Genomic DNA, 16,967 nt, shown 5'->3' with positions numbered 1-16,967 from the left:
GCAGCAACTCTTCAAAGACCATCTCTCAAACCACACATCAAACAAGTCTGAGATCGAGAGAGAATACAGAAAAAACACACATAAATAAACCAGAAACCTGTGTCTTTGTGTATAGAGTGAAGAGACTGATAGCTAATATACAGATAACAGTATATCTACAGTTTACATTCTAAATCTACTATAGCTACTAACGTCTACTTCAATAGCATTCATCAGTTTCTCTCTCTTTCCAGCCCCAAATGTATTTCTTTTTTATCCTCATAGGATTGAACTTCAAGCGAGAGCTGCGTCTGTTCCCCACCGATGTGAATCTGCTATTTTAGCTGCACTTTAAGTCTAGGTCGATTTGAGCACTGTCTTTTCCTACACACACCAGTCCTCGTAGGGTAAAAGGAGTAGAATCAGTATGGCATTATATACCCCAAGAGATAACAGGACGGCAGTTTGCATATCAGTAGTTCTGAGTGACTACTGTGTCTCTATGCAACATAATGACAATGTCCTGTTCATTTCCCGGGGGACGGGTCCTCTCATTATGCATACTGGGCCTGAACAAATTGAGCTTTTGTCTACATCCCAAATGGCACCCTTTTCCCTTATGTAGTTCACTTATTTTTTTACCAGGGCACATAGGGCTTTGGTCAAAAGAAGTGTGCTATATAGGGAATATGGTGCCATTCTGGATGCAGCCCAGGTTATTGAATGCCAGCTGCCAAGTCGATTATCCAATAGTTTACACTGTACAACTCAACCCTTGGGACAAGTTTATTGTGTTTTGGGGATGTTACAGTGGTGGCTCATCTTTTGCTGCACTACAAAAAGGTTGAAATGAAATATTGTTTTCATTACAAATTGACAAAGGTAAAACAGTCACAACAGTATAATGTAACTACATAAGTGGAAATGGGTGTCTGGCGTTCATATAAATGACATCATCTTCTCTAATAACCTACAACAGCTAGTTGTTTTTTCTTCTTTAACTTCATACAGATAATGGAGAAGGCTAAAATGCACCATAATATTTGGTTGAGGAATAGTTTCCTTTATTACATCACAAAATACATTTTATTTTTTAATATCCCAAAGAAGCAAGACTTGCAAGTAGAGGCATTTAAACAGCTAAAATCTACAGCTACAAAATTCTACTCCAAAATACATTTACCTGTTGTTGGGCATTGTCTTCCGACAGATGGCGTCATTCTAACGCCCTGTGTTGCCATGAACTATCAGTAGTGCAGACGGAGACGCAGCTGCGCTATCTGACGTGAGACAATGCCTGTTGGGGTCTGCTTATCTCTCGGTCTCTCTTCAGACCCAGTCCTCATAGCAGGGTAAAATGTGGAGGAGTAGAATCAGTAATCAGACAGATACACAGAAGTCCATATTGTAAAGGCTATAAAGATTTGTTGCACAATGTGACGTCGCCTCGGGACCTTCACACTGCAGGCAGAGGGGCTGGGGGGACGGGGGACGGGGGGGTCAGACAGGACGGGGTCGGGAGTCGTGACCTCTTATGTGGCGTATCTCTTGGTCCACTGTCGGGCTATCCTGTCATGCTCGGCTCTGTTGGTCAGGTACTGAGTGGCAATGCTACCAACCAGAGGGTCCGCTGAGGAGAGGAGAAGACAGGAAGAGATGAGCAATGCATTAGTAAGAGGGCTGCCTAAGTCTAACATTTTGATTGAACATTTATTTCTACAGGTTTTAAAGCAAAGGCTGCCGCATGCAAGTATAAGCAGTGGCGGTTCTGGCTCGTATGGCTCCCTGGGCGGACCCCCCCTTCAGCCCCCCCATAAAGTATATACAAAAATAAGACTCATTAAAATCAACAGAAAGTAACAAAGACAAATAGATACAGATTTGTGTTGATTTGGCACTCGGGCATCAATACATCACCCATCCCCCAACACTGTCAACCAAGAGTCAAAACCAAACCAATTCACCTTGGTGGTGTGCAGACTGGTTTTATATTATTCTTAACAATTTCGCACAAACCAGAAAAGAATGCAACAATATGTCTGTGAAACTATATATTCACAGTATTATGAATGAATTGTGGTTTATTTGGTAGCATTTCGAAGTGTGACAGATTTTTCAAATTGCATGAGTACTGTACAAAGTTAGAGCTGCTCTATTTGATAGATTCCCCCGCTCCCCCTACACCAGGCTTCCAGTGGGGTGTATAATATAAGTTCAATAAAATAAAATGTTAAAAAACATTTTCAAACAGTCCATTTATATTTTCCAATATACACTTGTGTGAGGTTTTTTTCTCACCTGAGTACCCTCGTTTCACTGCCAAAAATCAAATTAAACCATTTAGTGTTCAGCGAAATAACAACACTATGTCAAATACAGGTAGCCTAGGCAAAAAATTAACATCCAACCACGTGAACCGTTACTCTCTCGCAGGAATTTCACTAATGTTCCATATGTAGCAAAATGTAGCTGCTGCTCATGTTGGTATCTGTACTGATAGCGCAAAAGCCATGACAGGGAGACAGAGGAGTGGTAACGCGCGTGCAAGCAGTTGCTCCCGGCGTCACTTGGATACAATGCAGCATCCACCAAGAGGCTGTTGGTGCCAAGGGAAAGCCTGACTGCTTGAAAGATGTTTCACTACAGTGAAAATGGTTAACTTTGTTAAAGCAAGGCCCCTGAACTCCCGTGTATTTTTTGCATTATGCAAAGATATGGGAAGTGACCATGTAACACTTTTACAACATACAGAAGTACGCTGGTTAACGAGGGACAAAGTATTGACACATTTATTTTATTGAGAGACGAGCTTCAAGTTTTCTTTACTGACCATAATTTTCACTTGTCTGACCGCTTGCATGAAGGACGAGTTTCTCGCACGACTGGCCTATCTGGGTGATGTTTTTATTCGCCTGAATGATCTGAATCTAGGATTACAGGGACTCTCCGCAACTATATTCAATGTGGGGGACAAAATTGACAACAGGACAACACACAGGTCTTTCCATCATTGTATGATTTTTTGTCTGCAAATGAACTCAAGCTTACGGACAATGTCAAACGTGATATTGCGAAGCACCTGAGTGAGTTGGGTGCGCAATTACGCAGGTACTTTCCCGAAACGGACGTCACAACAAACTGGATTCGTTATCCCTTTCATGTCCTGCCTCCAGTCCACTTACCGCTATCTGAACAAGAGAGCCTCATCGAAACTGCAACAAGCGGTTATGTGAAAATGTTATTTAATCAGAAGCCACTGCCAGATTTCTGGATTGGGCTGCGCTCAGAGTTTCTTGCCTTGGCAAATCGTGCTGTTAAGACACTGATGCCCTTTGCAACTACGTACCTATTTGAGAGTGGATTCTCGGCCCTCACTAGCATGAAAACTAAATACAGGCACAGACTGTGTGTGGAAAATGATTTAAGACTGAGACTCTCTCCAATACAACCCAACATTGCAGAGTTATGTGCATCCTTTCAAGCATACCCTTCTCATTTTTGATGAACAAATAAGGTTTTATATGCAAGATGGCTAAATAAAGAGCAAAATTATTGATTATTATTATATTACTATTTGTGCCCTGGACCTATAAGAGCTCTTTGTCACTTCCCATGAGCCGAGTTGTGACAAAAACCCACACTCATTCTTCTGTTTAATAAATCTATCGTATCGTGTGTGTGTGTGGCAGGCTTACAATGATGGCAAAAACAACATTTGAGAGTGTGCTGACCCTGGTGCTAGAGGGGGTACACAGATGTAGGTTGAATGTTTGAAGGGGTACGGGACTATAAAAAGTTTGGGAACCACTGTTCTAAACAACATAGCACATCATCTTAGACAAGTATAGCCGCTGAAACAGTGCTATGTCCAGGTCTTAAACCAGACTGGTGTAGTGCTATGTCCAGGTCTTAAACCAGACTGGTGTAGTGCTATGTCCTGGTCTAAAACCAGACTGGTGCAGTGCTATGTCCAGGTCTTAAACCAGACTGGTGTAGTGCTATGTCCTGGTCTAAAACCAGACTGGTGCAGTGCTATGTCCAGGTCTTAAACCAGACTGGTGCAGTGCTATGTCCTGGTCTAAAACCAGACTGGTGCAGTGCTATGTCCAGGTCTTAAACCAGACTGGTGCAGTGCTATGTCCAGGTCTTAAACCAGACTGGTGCAGTGCTATGTCCTGGTCTAAAACCAGACTGGTGCAGTGCTATGTCCTGGTCTAAAACCAGACTGGTGCAGTGCTATGTCCAGGTCTTAAACCAGACTGGTGCAGTGCTATGTCCAGGTCTTAAACCAGACTGGTGCAGTGCTATGTCCTGGTCTAAAACCAGACTGGTGCAGTGCTATGTCCAGGTCTTAAACCAGACTGGTGCAGTGCTGTGTCCAGGTCTAAAACCAGACTGGTGCAGTGCTATGTCCAGGTCTAAAACCAGACTGGTGCAGTGCTGTGTCCAGGTCTAAAACCAGACTGGTGCAGTGCTATGTCCAGGTCTTAAACCAGACTGGTGCAGTGCTGTGTCCAGGTCTAAAACCAGACTGGTGCAGTGCTATGTCCAGGTCTTAAACCAGACTGGTGCAGTGCTATGTCCAGGTCTTAAACCAGACTGGTGCAGTGCTATGTCCAGGTCTAAAACCAGACTGGTGCAGTGCTATGTCCAGGTCTAAAACCAGACTGGTGCAGTGCTATATCCAGGTCTAAAACCAGATTGGTGCAGTGCTATGTCCTCCTGTTGGTTCCTTCCCCAGGCGTCATTGGTTCTGTTTCTGTGTCTTGTCTGTGTGTTGTTTGTGTTTTCTTGTTTTGGATTATGTTACGTTTATTTATTAAAACCCTCACTCCCTGAACTTGCTTCCCGACTCTCAGCGCACTCGTTACAGGTAAGAGGGTGACCTTAGATAACCAAGTCTCTAAAGGCAGGCAAACAGGATTACTTAGTTAGAAAATGTTTAGAAACAACTTCATTCAAGTAGAAATTAAAGCATGCATCAAGGTAGAATAATATTTTCTGGCTGTCCACGTCTGACACAGCACAGACATTCTAAAAGTCAATTGCAGTGTAATGTATTTGGTTTGACTCCCTGCCATAGAGAACCCGTGTCACTCACCAGGGTTACAGTCTAACGTGTACAGTATATCTACTGTATGTCTGATTGGTTGACCGTTGCGTCACTCACCAGGGTTGCAATCTGTGAGCAGGGAGCAGATGGACAGCAGCACCTTGGAGATGGTGAGGGCGGGGCTCCAGTTGTCTTTCAGGATATCCAGGCAGATCACCCCCTGGCTGTTGATGTTACAGTGGTAGATCCTGGTGCGGAACGTCACCTAGGAAAAAGCAAAAAGTAGATCTAACATCACCTAGGAAACAACACAAAGTAGATCAAGATCACAGACAGATCACCCCGACTGTTGATTCTATGGTCGTAGAACCTAGTGTGGGACGTAACCTAAGAGACCACAGGAAGTAGATCCTGGCTAGGAAACAACCCAGACAGACAGCTCAGTACTCCCTGATTGGTGTTTTACTGTTGTAAATCCTTGAATGGAAATTGACCTGTGGAAAAGGAAGAAGTCATGAAACACATTCAGGCTTTATCAGCCAGCCAGGCAGATAAAATAAGCTACAGTGTTAACAATGGGGTCAACAGTACAGCATGCAAGGATTACGGTTACTGTAATTCACCAGCAAAACCTTTAACTGTTTCCAGTCGACAAGAAGCATTGTGTCAAAGGAGCTAGAACATTGCCAATCCACACCTCCCAGTCTGCAGATTTTTTATTTAACCTTCATTTAACTAGGCAAGTCAGTTAAGAACAAATTCTTATTTACAATGACGACCTACCCCGGCCAAACCCTACCCGGACGACGCTGGGCCAATTGTGCGCCGCCCTATGGGACTTCCAATCACGTCCGGTTGTGATACAGATACTATACTCACCTAAACCTCACAAAGCTAAACCACACATCCTTAACCTTTGCCCTTATAAACAGAAAAACATAATTAAGACACCATAGATGAGAGACAGGGAGACCACAGGCCAGGAGCAAATGGTGTGTGAACATCTATTAACCTTTCCATCCAATCTCAAGTAGGGCCATGGTCGGGGGCATATGCTTAAGCTTGGACTCTTAACATCCCATTGAAGCCTTCTCCCTCTGAGCAGACCTCTGCGTCCCAAATAAAATAACACCCTATATAGTGCACTACTTGTCAATAGTAGTGCGTTATATAGGGAATAGGGTGCCATTTGGGACAAAGTCCTTAATGCAAAGAAAACCAATTAGACCAGGCACGGAGGATGATCTTAATGATACCACTGGCTGTGATTATGCCTTTGACATGAGAGAGAGAGAGAGAGAGAGAGAGAGAAAGTAAGTATACAAGGTCTGAAGTCATCTGCCTTTGGCCTAAAGAGCAGGAACCCAGACTTCATCAAAGAAATTGGAAATACAGCCATTGTCATCCTACAATAAACCTGGTATAAAGGAGACGGGCCCACTGGTTGCTCTCTAGGTTACAGAGAGCTGGTAGTCCCATCCACCAAACTACCAGGTGTGAAACAGGGAAGGGACTCAGGGGGTATGCTAACATGGTATAGAGCAGACCTAACCCACTCTATTAAATTAGTCAAAACAGGAACATTTTACATATGGCTTGAAATTAATATAGAAATGATCTCAACAGAGAAAAATGTCCTCATGTGTGCTACATATATCCCCCCAATAGAATCCCCATACTTTAATAATGACAGCTTCTCCATCCTAGAGGGGGAGATCAACAATTGCCTGGCACAGGGACATGTACTAGTCTGTGGCGACATAAATGCCAGAACTGGACAAGAACCTGACACCCTCAGCACACAGGGGAACAAACACTTAGTTGGAGGTGACAGCATTCCCTCCCGCACATGCCCCCCTAGACACAACTGCGACAACATAACCAACAAAAATGGGTCACAACTCCTGCAGCTCTGTCAGACGCTGGAAATGTACATAGTAAATGGTAGGCTTCAAGGGGACTCCTACGGTAGGTACACCTATAACTCATCTCTTGGCAATAGTAATGTAGACTACTTTATCGCTTAGAGCGTTCACAGTCAGTCCACAGATTACAGCAAAATCACACTCTACTTAAACAAAGCTATGCTCAATCATGAGGCTTCAAAGCCAAAGGAACTGAATAATATTAAGAAATGGTATAACAACAAATTCAATCCCTTCTAGACAATTTCCTGGACAAAATGTTTCACTGTAATAGTGAAGGTGTAAACTTAGCAGTTGAAAACCTAAACAGTATATTTGACCTTTCAGCTTCCTATCAAATCTACAAATGTCAAGCAGACAAACTAAGAAAACAAACAACAATGACAAATGGCTTGATGAAGAATGCAAAAAGCTAAGTCATTTTTTTAGAAACCTATCCGACCAAAAACATAGAGACCCAGAAATCCTGAGCCAGAATCACTAAAACAATACAGAAATACATGGAAAAGAAAGAACAGCAAGTCAGAAATCAGCTCAATGTAATTGAAGAATCCATAGAATCTAACCACCTCTGGGAAAATTGGAAAACTCTAAACAAAGAACAACACAAAGAGTTATCTATCCAAAACAGAGATATATGGATAAACCACTTCTCCAATCTTTTTGGCTCTAAAACAAAGAACAAACAACAAAAACATAGACATGATCAAATACAAATCTTAGAATCAATTATTAAAGACTAACAGAACCCACTGGATTCTCCAATTACATTGAATTAACTACAGGACAAAATACAAACCCTGATTGATGTCATCCTGAATTAATAAATAAAATATACAGACCACAAATTCCTATTGGCCATACTTAAACTCTTTAACATCATCCTCAGCTCTGGCATATTATGCCAAATTTTGGAACCAAGGACTGATCACATCAATCCACAAAAGTTTGACCCCACTACCGTGGGATATGCATCAACAGTAACCTTGGGAAAATCCTCTGCATTATCATTAACAGCAGACTCATACATATCCTCAGCGAAAACAATGTATTGAGCAAATGTCAAATTGGCTTTTTCCCAAATTACCGTATGACAGACCACATATTCACCATGCACACCCTAATTGACAAACAAAGAAACAAACCAAAACAAAGACAAAGTCTTCTCATACTTTGTTGATTTCAAAAAAGCTTTCGGCTCAATTTGGCATGAAGGCCTGCTATACAAATTGATGGGAAGTGGTGTTGGGGGAAAAACATTATAAAATCCATGTACACAAACAACAAGTGTGCGGTTCAAATTGGCAAAAACACACATCAATTTCTTTCCACAGGGCCGGGGGGTGAGACTGGGATGCAGCTTAAGCCCCACCCTCTTCAACATAATCCACAAATTGTCGAGGGCTGCAGCACCCGGCCTCACCCTACTAGAATCTGAAGTCAAATGTCTACTGTTTGCTGATGAACTGGTGCTTCTGTCCCCAACCAAGGAGGGCCTACAGTAGCACCTAGATATTCTGCACAGATTCTGTCAGACCTGGGCCCTGACAATAAATCTCAGTAAGACAAAAATAATGGTGTTCCAAAGAAGGTCCAGTTGCCAGGACCACGAATACAAATTCCATCTACACCGTTGCCCTAGAGCACACAAAAAAACGATACATACCTCGGCCTAAACATCAGCGCCACAGTTAAATTCCACAAAGCTATCAACGATCTATGAGACCAGGCAAGAAGGGAATTCTATGCCATCAAAAGGGACATAAAATTTGACACTGCAATTAGGATCTGGCTAAAAATACTTGAGTGGTAGAACCCATTGCCCTTCACAGTTGCGAGGTCTGGGTTTTGCTCACCAACCAAGAATTCACAAAATGGGACAAACACCAAATTGAGACTGCATGCAGAATTCTGGAAAAATATCCTCAGTGTATGACGTAAAACACCAAATAAAGCATGCAGAGCAGAATTAGGCTGATACCCGCAAATTCTAGAAAAGAGCTGTTAAATTCTACAACCACCCTAAAAGGAAGCGATTCCCAAACCTACCATAACAAGGCCATCACCTACAGAAAAATGTACCTGGAGAAGAGCACCCTAAGCAAGCTGGTCCTGTGGCTCTGAGACCAAACCAAATCATGAGAAAACAAAAAAATAATTACTTGACACATTGAAAATTATTGACAAAAAAAACTGAGCAAACTAGAATGCTATTTGGCCCTAAACAGAGAGTACACAGTGGCAGAATACCTAAGTACTGTGACTGACCAAAAATTAAGGAAATCTTTGACTATATACAGACTCAGTGAGCATAGCCTTGCTATTGAGAAAGGCCGCTGAAGGCAGACCTGGCTCTCAAGAGAAGACAGGCTATGTGCACACTGCCCACAGAATGAGGGGGAAACTGAACTGCACTTCCTAACCCCCTGCCAAATGTATGACCATATTAGAGACACATATTTCCCTCAGATTACACAGACCCACAAAGAATTTGAAAACAAATCGAATGTCTTCATACTTTTTGAACTTTTATGAGTGTAACGTTTACTGTGAATTTTGTATTGTTTATTTAACTTTGATTTATTATCTATTTCACATGCTTTCGCAAGTAAACATATATCCCCATGCCAATAAAGCCCCTTACATTGAATTGAAAGACAGAGATAGAGAGGAGGGTAATCAGTAGCTCTCTCTAAACAGTTTGTGCCATCTATATGGCATGTTAATAAAGAACGTATTTTATTCCCATAACCACTGTAAAGGCTAATCCCATCACTGTGTTTAGTACTATAATGGCTGGAAAGGGCAAACATATCATGACCAGTGTGGAGTGGTAAAACATTAAGTTCCGTGACTAATTTGTTTTTATGTGAAATGGGGTAGAAATAACCATAGTAGCTAGTTCCCCTCCACTCCCAGTTAGCAATTATGATCCAGATTAAATCCAGATTCTGTAATTTTTTTCAGAAACATAATAAACAGTATAGCCTTCTGTTAGAAGTCTGTATTAACCCTTTGACATGTACGTGGTCCCTGCAGCGAGCCATCGCAAATATTTGATTGCAACAGTAGCAACAAGTAGCAACAACTCATTCCATAAACCAGTCTAAAAAACAGGTTGCGCTGACAAAAAACAAAACATAAATTAGCGACCTAACATCTCCAACTTGCGACTTCAGTGCGTTCAAGACAACTGGGAACTCCGAAAAAAAAACGAGCTTAGACTGTAAAAAAAAAAATCCTACAACTCGGGAACTGGGACCTCTTTCTAGAGCTCCGACTTTCCGACCTGAAGATCACTGACGTCATGATTTGACTGTTACGTTTTTCTTCCGGTGAAGGAGAGTCGGACCAAAATGCAGCGTGGTATTCTTGATACATGTTTAATGACGATGAAAAAACGAACAATACAAAAACAACAAACGTAACGTGAAAACCTATACAGCCTATTTTTTTTAATTTTTTTTTTAAATAAAAAATAATTTATTATCTTGAATACCATTCATTCTTTACAACTCATAATTTTCATACATACTCAAATAATGGTATTTTAATTTAACTAATTTAACTAAACAAAAACCCCAAACAAAACCTCAGGGGAGCATCTTCCCTCCCCGTCACCCTACAAACTACCTTTCCCTATCTCCCCGTCCCTAATCTATCCCCTTGCAAATCTAAATGACACCCAGCCCTAAACCCCCTTCCACCTCTCCCGAGCAGCGTGCTGCCCCCACTTCCTCTCCTCCTCTTCATCCTCCCCTCAAATCTCCTTCCACCCTCCTCACTATCCCTTCCACCCCCCAATCTCTCCCTGTCTTCACCATGTTCTGCCTGGCTTCCCACAGCCCCCGTTTAAAGAGACTCATGAGAAGCCAGAGCAGAAACCTGTCCCTATCCATCCCTCTCGCTCTCCCTACACCTCTCTCTAACCTGGCCCACGTCAATACAAAATCCCCCCTTACAAAACCTAACAACACCCGTGCCCTAGCCCATACTACTCCGGCAAAGGCACAGTCCCAAAAGACATGGCGCACAGTCTCCTCCCTGCCACAAGAGGATCTTGGACAGGTGGGGGATTGCACCAAACTATACCAGTACATGATGGAACGTACCGGTTCAGGTCCTTGAGCCTGTTGTCCAGACCCCGCGCCTGCACTCCCTCCCAGACCACTTCCGAGATGCCCACTACAGGCGCCGGACTCCCTGCCTTTCTGACCTCCTCGTACAGGTGCCTGTGATCTAAACCTACTCGGGCAACTTCAACCTCAGGGTGCGCACGCAGCCACTTGGCCGCATGACCAAAGTGCCACGGCAGCTGTTCCGCCCGAGGACCCGTGTTAGACCACACCATTACGCTTCTCGCCTGATACGAGAAGAACACCCGCAGGAGGTAACCGGACGGGTGTATCACTGGATGAGCAAGCTCCGTTAACAAGAAAGAAACAAAATTGTGTCCAGCTTGAGGGGGAAATGTGGTACCCCCTACCTCCCTCCCCGATGGGACAGATCATGCGTGCCCTGGCGACCCACTCGCACCTGCCACTCCACATGAACTGAAACACAAGCCTCACTAGAGGCCTCCTCAGACAAGCCGGCAATGGGTAGATGTATGCCAAATACAAAAGAGACGGCAACACATCCACCTTTAGGACCAGGACTTTGCCCATAAAAGACAAATACCTAGCCTTCCACATTGCTAGCTTCCTCTGTACCACTGCGATATGCGATATGTTCCAGTTTAGCGTCGCTGAGCCGGAGGTCTCAAAATGGACCCCGACCTCCTCAGGGCCCCCTCACAGAGAGATAACCCCCCAGGCACATCCGTTCTACCACGCCATCTTCCGAAAAACTTGACGGAAGACTTTGCATGGTTCAGAACCGCTCCCGACGCTCGGGTGAAATCCCCAAAGATGGCAAGGGACCTTGTCAGGCACGAGTCCTTGCACAGCAGCAAGGAAGTGTAGTCGGCGTACTGCGTCATCTTAACACGCAGCCCACCACTTCCAGGGATCAACAAGCCTTCCACCCCTGTGTCTGCCCTAATGGCAGCCCCCAGAGGCTCCATGTACAGACCGAAGAGGAGAGCCGAGAGTGGGCACCCCTGCCTGACCCCAGACGAGAGGTCAAAAACGTCACCCAAGTGACTATTTACACTAACTCGGCACCCCGCTCTGACATTTAATGTACGAATCCATCCTATGAACTTCTCCCCAAATCCTAATCGACCTAACACTCTGAATAAAAAGGATCTATTCACGCGATCAATATCTTTCACCTGATCTAGCGCTGCTACCATTAAAGGCAGTCCTCTATCTTCAACCCAAGCGATGGAGTCCCTGATTAACTGTAGGTTCCATCTAATAGAGCGTCCCTCTACCCCCCACGTCTGATCCTCATGGACGACGTAGGGAAGGGCTGTGCGCAACCGGTCTGCTAAAACCTTTGCAAGTAGCTTGTAATCTACACACAGCATGGTCAACGGCCGCCAGTTGCCAAGGTCTGTTACTTCCCCTTCTTATATAAAAGTGACAGCACACCAACAGCCATTGATCCCCCGGGACCCCGTCTCAAGGATGGCCTTCAAGACTGAGGACCACTGGTCCAAGTATACCCCAAAACTTGAGATAAAACAGCCGGCAGCCCATCCATCCCAGGCACCTTCCCTTTTCCCATCCTCCTAAGAGCGCTCTCAACCTCTTCTAGTGAAATCTGGGCCTCCATCACTTCTCTAATGTCCTCCGGCAACCGCCTGGACAAGTGTTCTAAAACACATTTCCCTGCTCTACATCTATTTCCCTTTTCTTAAATAAACCTTGGAAATGATCAGTTGTCACCCTGACCATATCCTCTGGTTCTCTAACTATACTACCATTTTCTTCCCTAACGCCATGCATTACCTTCCTACTCTGTCTGGCCCTAACCGACTTAAAGAACATAGCAGAACAAGTCTCATTGTGTTCTAGAAAGCCACTATGCGCACGCTCCAGGAAAGCTCGAGCCTTCCGCTCCTGCAACTCCCTGAGCTGCGCCTTTAGGGTAGCGGATCTCTCCCAGTCAAACGACCCGCCGAGGTTGCCTGCCTCGTACTTGAGTTCAATTAACCTTTGGATACGATCCACCTCCCTCCTCTCCTCCCTTTTTTTCCTCTTGCAATACCCTATTATAAAAGCCCTAATCCTCACCTTAACTAATTCCCACCACTCTAACACCCCCTCGCACATGGACCGGAGGCCTTCAAGCCTCCAAAGGAAACCATAAAACCCGTCAACAAAAGCCTGCTCCTCCAGCACATCCCGATCTAACTTCCAGTACCCCCTACCAAAGAGGCAGACTGGTGACCCCACCTGCAAGAGCACCCCGTCGTGATCAGAAAAGAAAACAGGCAACAGCCGCCCAGACAACTTACCCAAAGACCTGGGTACAAAAATAGTCGAGCCTCCGCTCAACCCCCCTGGAGTTGCGCCATGTAGGACCGGCCATTTTCGGAGTAGTGTGCAGACCACCATCAACCAGACCATGGCAAGCCATTAGCCCGGTAATGGCGCCTGCACTGCTATCCCCCCTAGTCCTAAATCTGTATTAAAATCCCCCCCTATCACTAATTTCCTATTTGTGACACACAAGGGCGTCAGACAGTCCACCATCTCCCTCCTGTCTGCCACCACCTGTGGCCCATACACCACCACTAATCTAAATTTACAATCCCTTATCGTGACATCCACCCCTATAACCCTCCCCTGCATTACCACAAAAGAATCCTCCACTTTTACCTCCCTGTGCCCACACAAAATCCCTACCCCGATGAGTGCACCCCCAATACCCCAAACCGACTCCCCCTTGTCCCACTCCCTCTTAAACCTACTAACATCCCCACCATCCCTCAGGTGAACCTCCTGTAAAAAACAAAAATCAAACCCCACACCCTCCAAATAACTAAAACCGCCCTCCTCTTAACAAAATCCCTTAAACCCCTTACATTTAAACTAACAAAAGTAAAATTAGACCCCATGAAATAATAAAATAAAAACATGTAATACTCTCAAATTCTAAACCCAGACAGAAAAAAACAAAAACAGGAGACTCACCCGATGCTCCCCTGCTCCATATCTACCGGTGAGAACACCATCCGTACTCCCGACATCCCCCTCTTCCTCCATCTCACCAACCCAGGATGCAGGAATAGTGTTTGGCTCCGGGGTGCCCTGCACCCTGGGTCTACCCCCACACTCCTCCCCTCCCCAGTGCTGCAGCTGGTTTGGAAAAAAAAAATCGGGGAGGCTGAGTCCCCAAACAAAAAACTCCCCACCTCCTCCTGTACCCAGTCCTGAGTCTTGTTAGGTGTGTCCCCACCCAACACAAGTTGAGGGCCTGGGGAAACCAGCAGCAACCCAGAGGTTTTTCCCACCCCCATCACTCTCTTGGCCATCCCCTCCCTCTCACTGTCGGCCAATCGCACCCTCCTCTTCATTCTCTTCTTTGGTGGTGGCGGCAGTGGAGAGATACCACCCTCCCCCCCGCCAGCTCCTCCACCATACCCCTCATCGCAGACGCATATGACCTCTGACGGGCCGGGCACCCCCGCCACAGGTGTGCTGACGAGCCACACCCGTGGCACGCCTTAGGCTTGTCACAATCCCTCGCCTCGTGTTCCTCAGATCCACAAAATCTGCATTTTCTTGTGCTGCACGAGGCGAATATGTGGATGTAGGCCATACAGCGCCTGCAAAATGGGGGCTGACGTGCATAAAACAGCGTCCCCCTGTCAGCCCCTAGGGAGAACATAGCAGGAGGATGGAGGTAGCCACCATGTCCCTTTGGGTCCTCCCTGAGGAGGGCCTGGAAGCCTCTCCTCCCATTCCAAAACCCAAGGGAGTCTTTGAGGTGCCTTGCTGAGGAGACGTTATCCATGTATCTCCCCAAAAAGGCCCTCACCTCTTCGTCCTTAATGTATGGGTTGTAAATGTTGACAGTTACAACCCTAAAGTTGTTCTTCGCCAGGCTTGTTATTTCATAGTGGCTCATCGGCCTCTCACCTCCCACTGCTCTTGCCCTTCTCAGGATATCATCAGGATATCATCGTGTTTCTCCTCTGTATATAGTGCCACGTCGTATGCACCCTCCAACGAGTTGCCTTGGAAACAAAACATGTCCTTCACCGTCAGCTTTAGAATCCCCATCAATATTATCCTTCCAAAAGTTTCCCGTCCTAAAGGCTCCAACTCCTTTTCCTTCCAAGCAAACCGAATCGTGTTGGCCAGCCCAATCCCAGGGTGTTGATGGATTTAGCACCATCTCCGCAAGGAGAATGGCGCTCGTTCTCTTCTCTTCCAAAACAATGAAAAAATAAAAACCAAAGTGACTGAGCCTATCTGGTGAAAACTAACACAGAGACAGGAACAATCACCCACGAAACACTCAAAGACTATGGCTGCCTAAATATGGTTCCCAATCAGAGACAACGATAATCACCTGCCTCTGATTGAGAACCACTTCAGGCAACCATAGACTTTACTAGATAACCCTACTAAGCCACAATCCAAATACCTACTAAAACCCCCAAGACAAAACACACCACATAATAAACCCATGTCACACCCTGGCCTGACCAAAATAATAAAGAAAACACAAAATACTAAGACCAGGGCGTGACAGAACCCCCCCCCCCAAGGTGCGGACTCCCGGCCGCACACCTAAACCCATAGGGGACGGTCCGGGTGGGTGTCTGTCCACGGTGGCGGCTCGGATAGCATATACCCACGTGCATATACCCATATACCCACGTGCCATCTCTTCATTGGGTTTTGGAGCATATACCCACATGGGTGATTGAAAGATGAACTGAGGTCCACACTCCAGTCCAATTGGAAGTGGTAATGCAGCTTGAAGTTTGTTGCCTACCGCTATAGAAAGTCCAAAGAAGAAGCCTGAAGGAGGAGCGATTACTAGGATATAACTAGGATATATTACTAGGATATAACTGGGTTTACCGTTTTATCTGTGGATGAATTGTCAGAGTAGAGGATCTTGTGCATTTCAGGTAAAATAGCATCCCAATGTTTATATACCAGGACAAATTAGCTAGCAACAGCAAGCTAGCTAAATTTCCACAAATGTTTAATGCTTTTCAAGCTGTCCCCAAGTTAATACAGTTGGTTCAGAGTTTATTTTGATGGGTGGACAAAATCAACATGCGCGCAATGGCGGGTGCGTGTGCGGTCTGGTCAGCGTGTGAGTCAGTCGGGTATCCCTTCACCTCCCTTTGTTATAATATCTTAGGTCTGACAGATGCTTACTAGACAACCATATTGCATTGTATGATGTCAACAAACATGGCACCACACATAGCTGGCAAATAGCTTAGCATTATCTCATCATAATCAGTACAACCTTCAAAAAAGTATTTTACACACATCATATGTGTCCATTACAATATAAGCAATACTAGGAATACAGGGTTTGTCACCAGTACTTGAAAACATGTGAATAAAACAGTAAATACATTATGCTCCATATACAGTGCCTTGCGAAAGTATTCGGCCCCCTTGAACTTTGCGACCTTTTGCCACATTTCAGACTTCAAACATAAAGATATAAAACTGTATTTTTTTGTGAAGAATCAACAACAAGTGGGACATAATCATGAAGTGGAACGACATTTATTGGATATTTCAAACTTTTTTAACAAATCAAAAACTTAAAAATTGGGCGTGCAAAATCAGCCCCTTTACTTTCAGTGCAGCAAAAACTCTCTCCAGAAGTTCAGTGAGGATCTCTGAATGATCCAATGTTGACGTAAATGACTAATGATGATAAATACAATCCACCTGTGTGTATTCAAGTCTCCGTATAAATGCACCTGCACTGTGATAGTCTCAGAGGTCCGTTAAAAGCGCAGAGAGCATCATGACGAACAAGGAACACACCAGGCAGGTCCGAGATACTGTTGTGAAGAAGTTTAAAGCCGGATTTGGATACAAAAAGATTTCCCAAGCTTTAAACAACCCAAGGAG

The 16,967-nt window shown here is 44.8% G+C and overlaps 1 protein-coding gene across 1 annotated transcript in view; it reads right to left on the bottom strand.

Annotated features, from left to right (window-relative positions):
- Window positions 1-747: 747 nt before the first annotated feature.
- The window catches only part of LOC112239187 (ubiquitin-conjugating enzyme E2 E3), a 37,048-nt gene continuing 20,828 nt past the window's right edge, over window positions 748-16,967 (bottom strand). Inside the window, exons 5-6 of the mRNA XM_024407681.2 lie at window positions 5,150-5,297; window positions 748-1,609 (exon numbers count right to left, since the gene is read on the bottom strand). Of these exons, the coding sequence (XP_024263449.1) occupies window positions 1,512-1,609; window positions 5,150-5,297 (246 nt within the window). The 3' untranslated portion in view covers window positions 748-1,511. The remainder of the gene's footprint in view (window positions 1,610-5,149; window positions 5,298-16,967) is intronic.

Source organism: Oncorhynchus tshawytscha, linkage group LG03 (assembly GCF_018296145.1).
Source record: "Oncorhynchus tshawytscha isolate Ot180627B linkage group LG03, Otsh_v2.0, whole genome shotgun sequence".
Classification (NCBI taxonomy): Eukaryota; Metazoa; Chordata; class Actinopteri; order Salmoniformes; family Salmonidae; genus Oncorhynchus; species Oncorhynchus tshawytscha.
The sequence above is the reverse complement of the archived record's forward strand: the minus strand, read 5'-3'. Positions and strand labels throughout refer to the sequence as shown.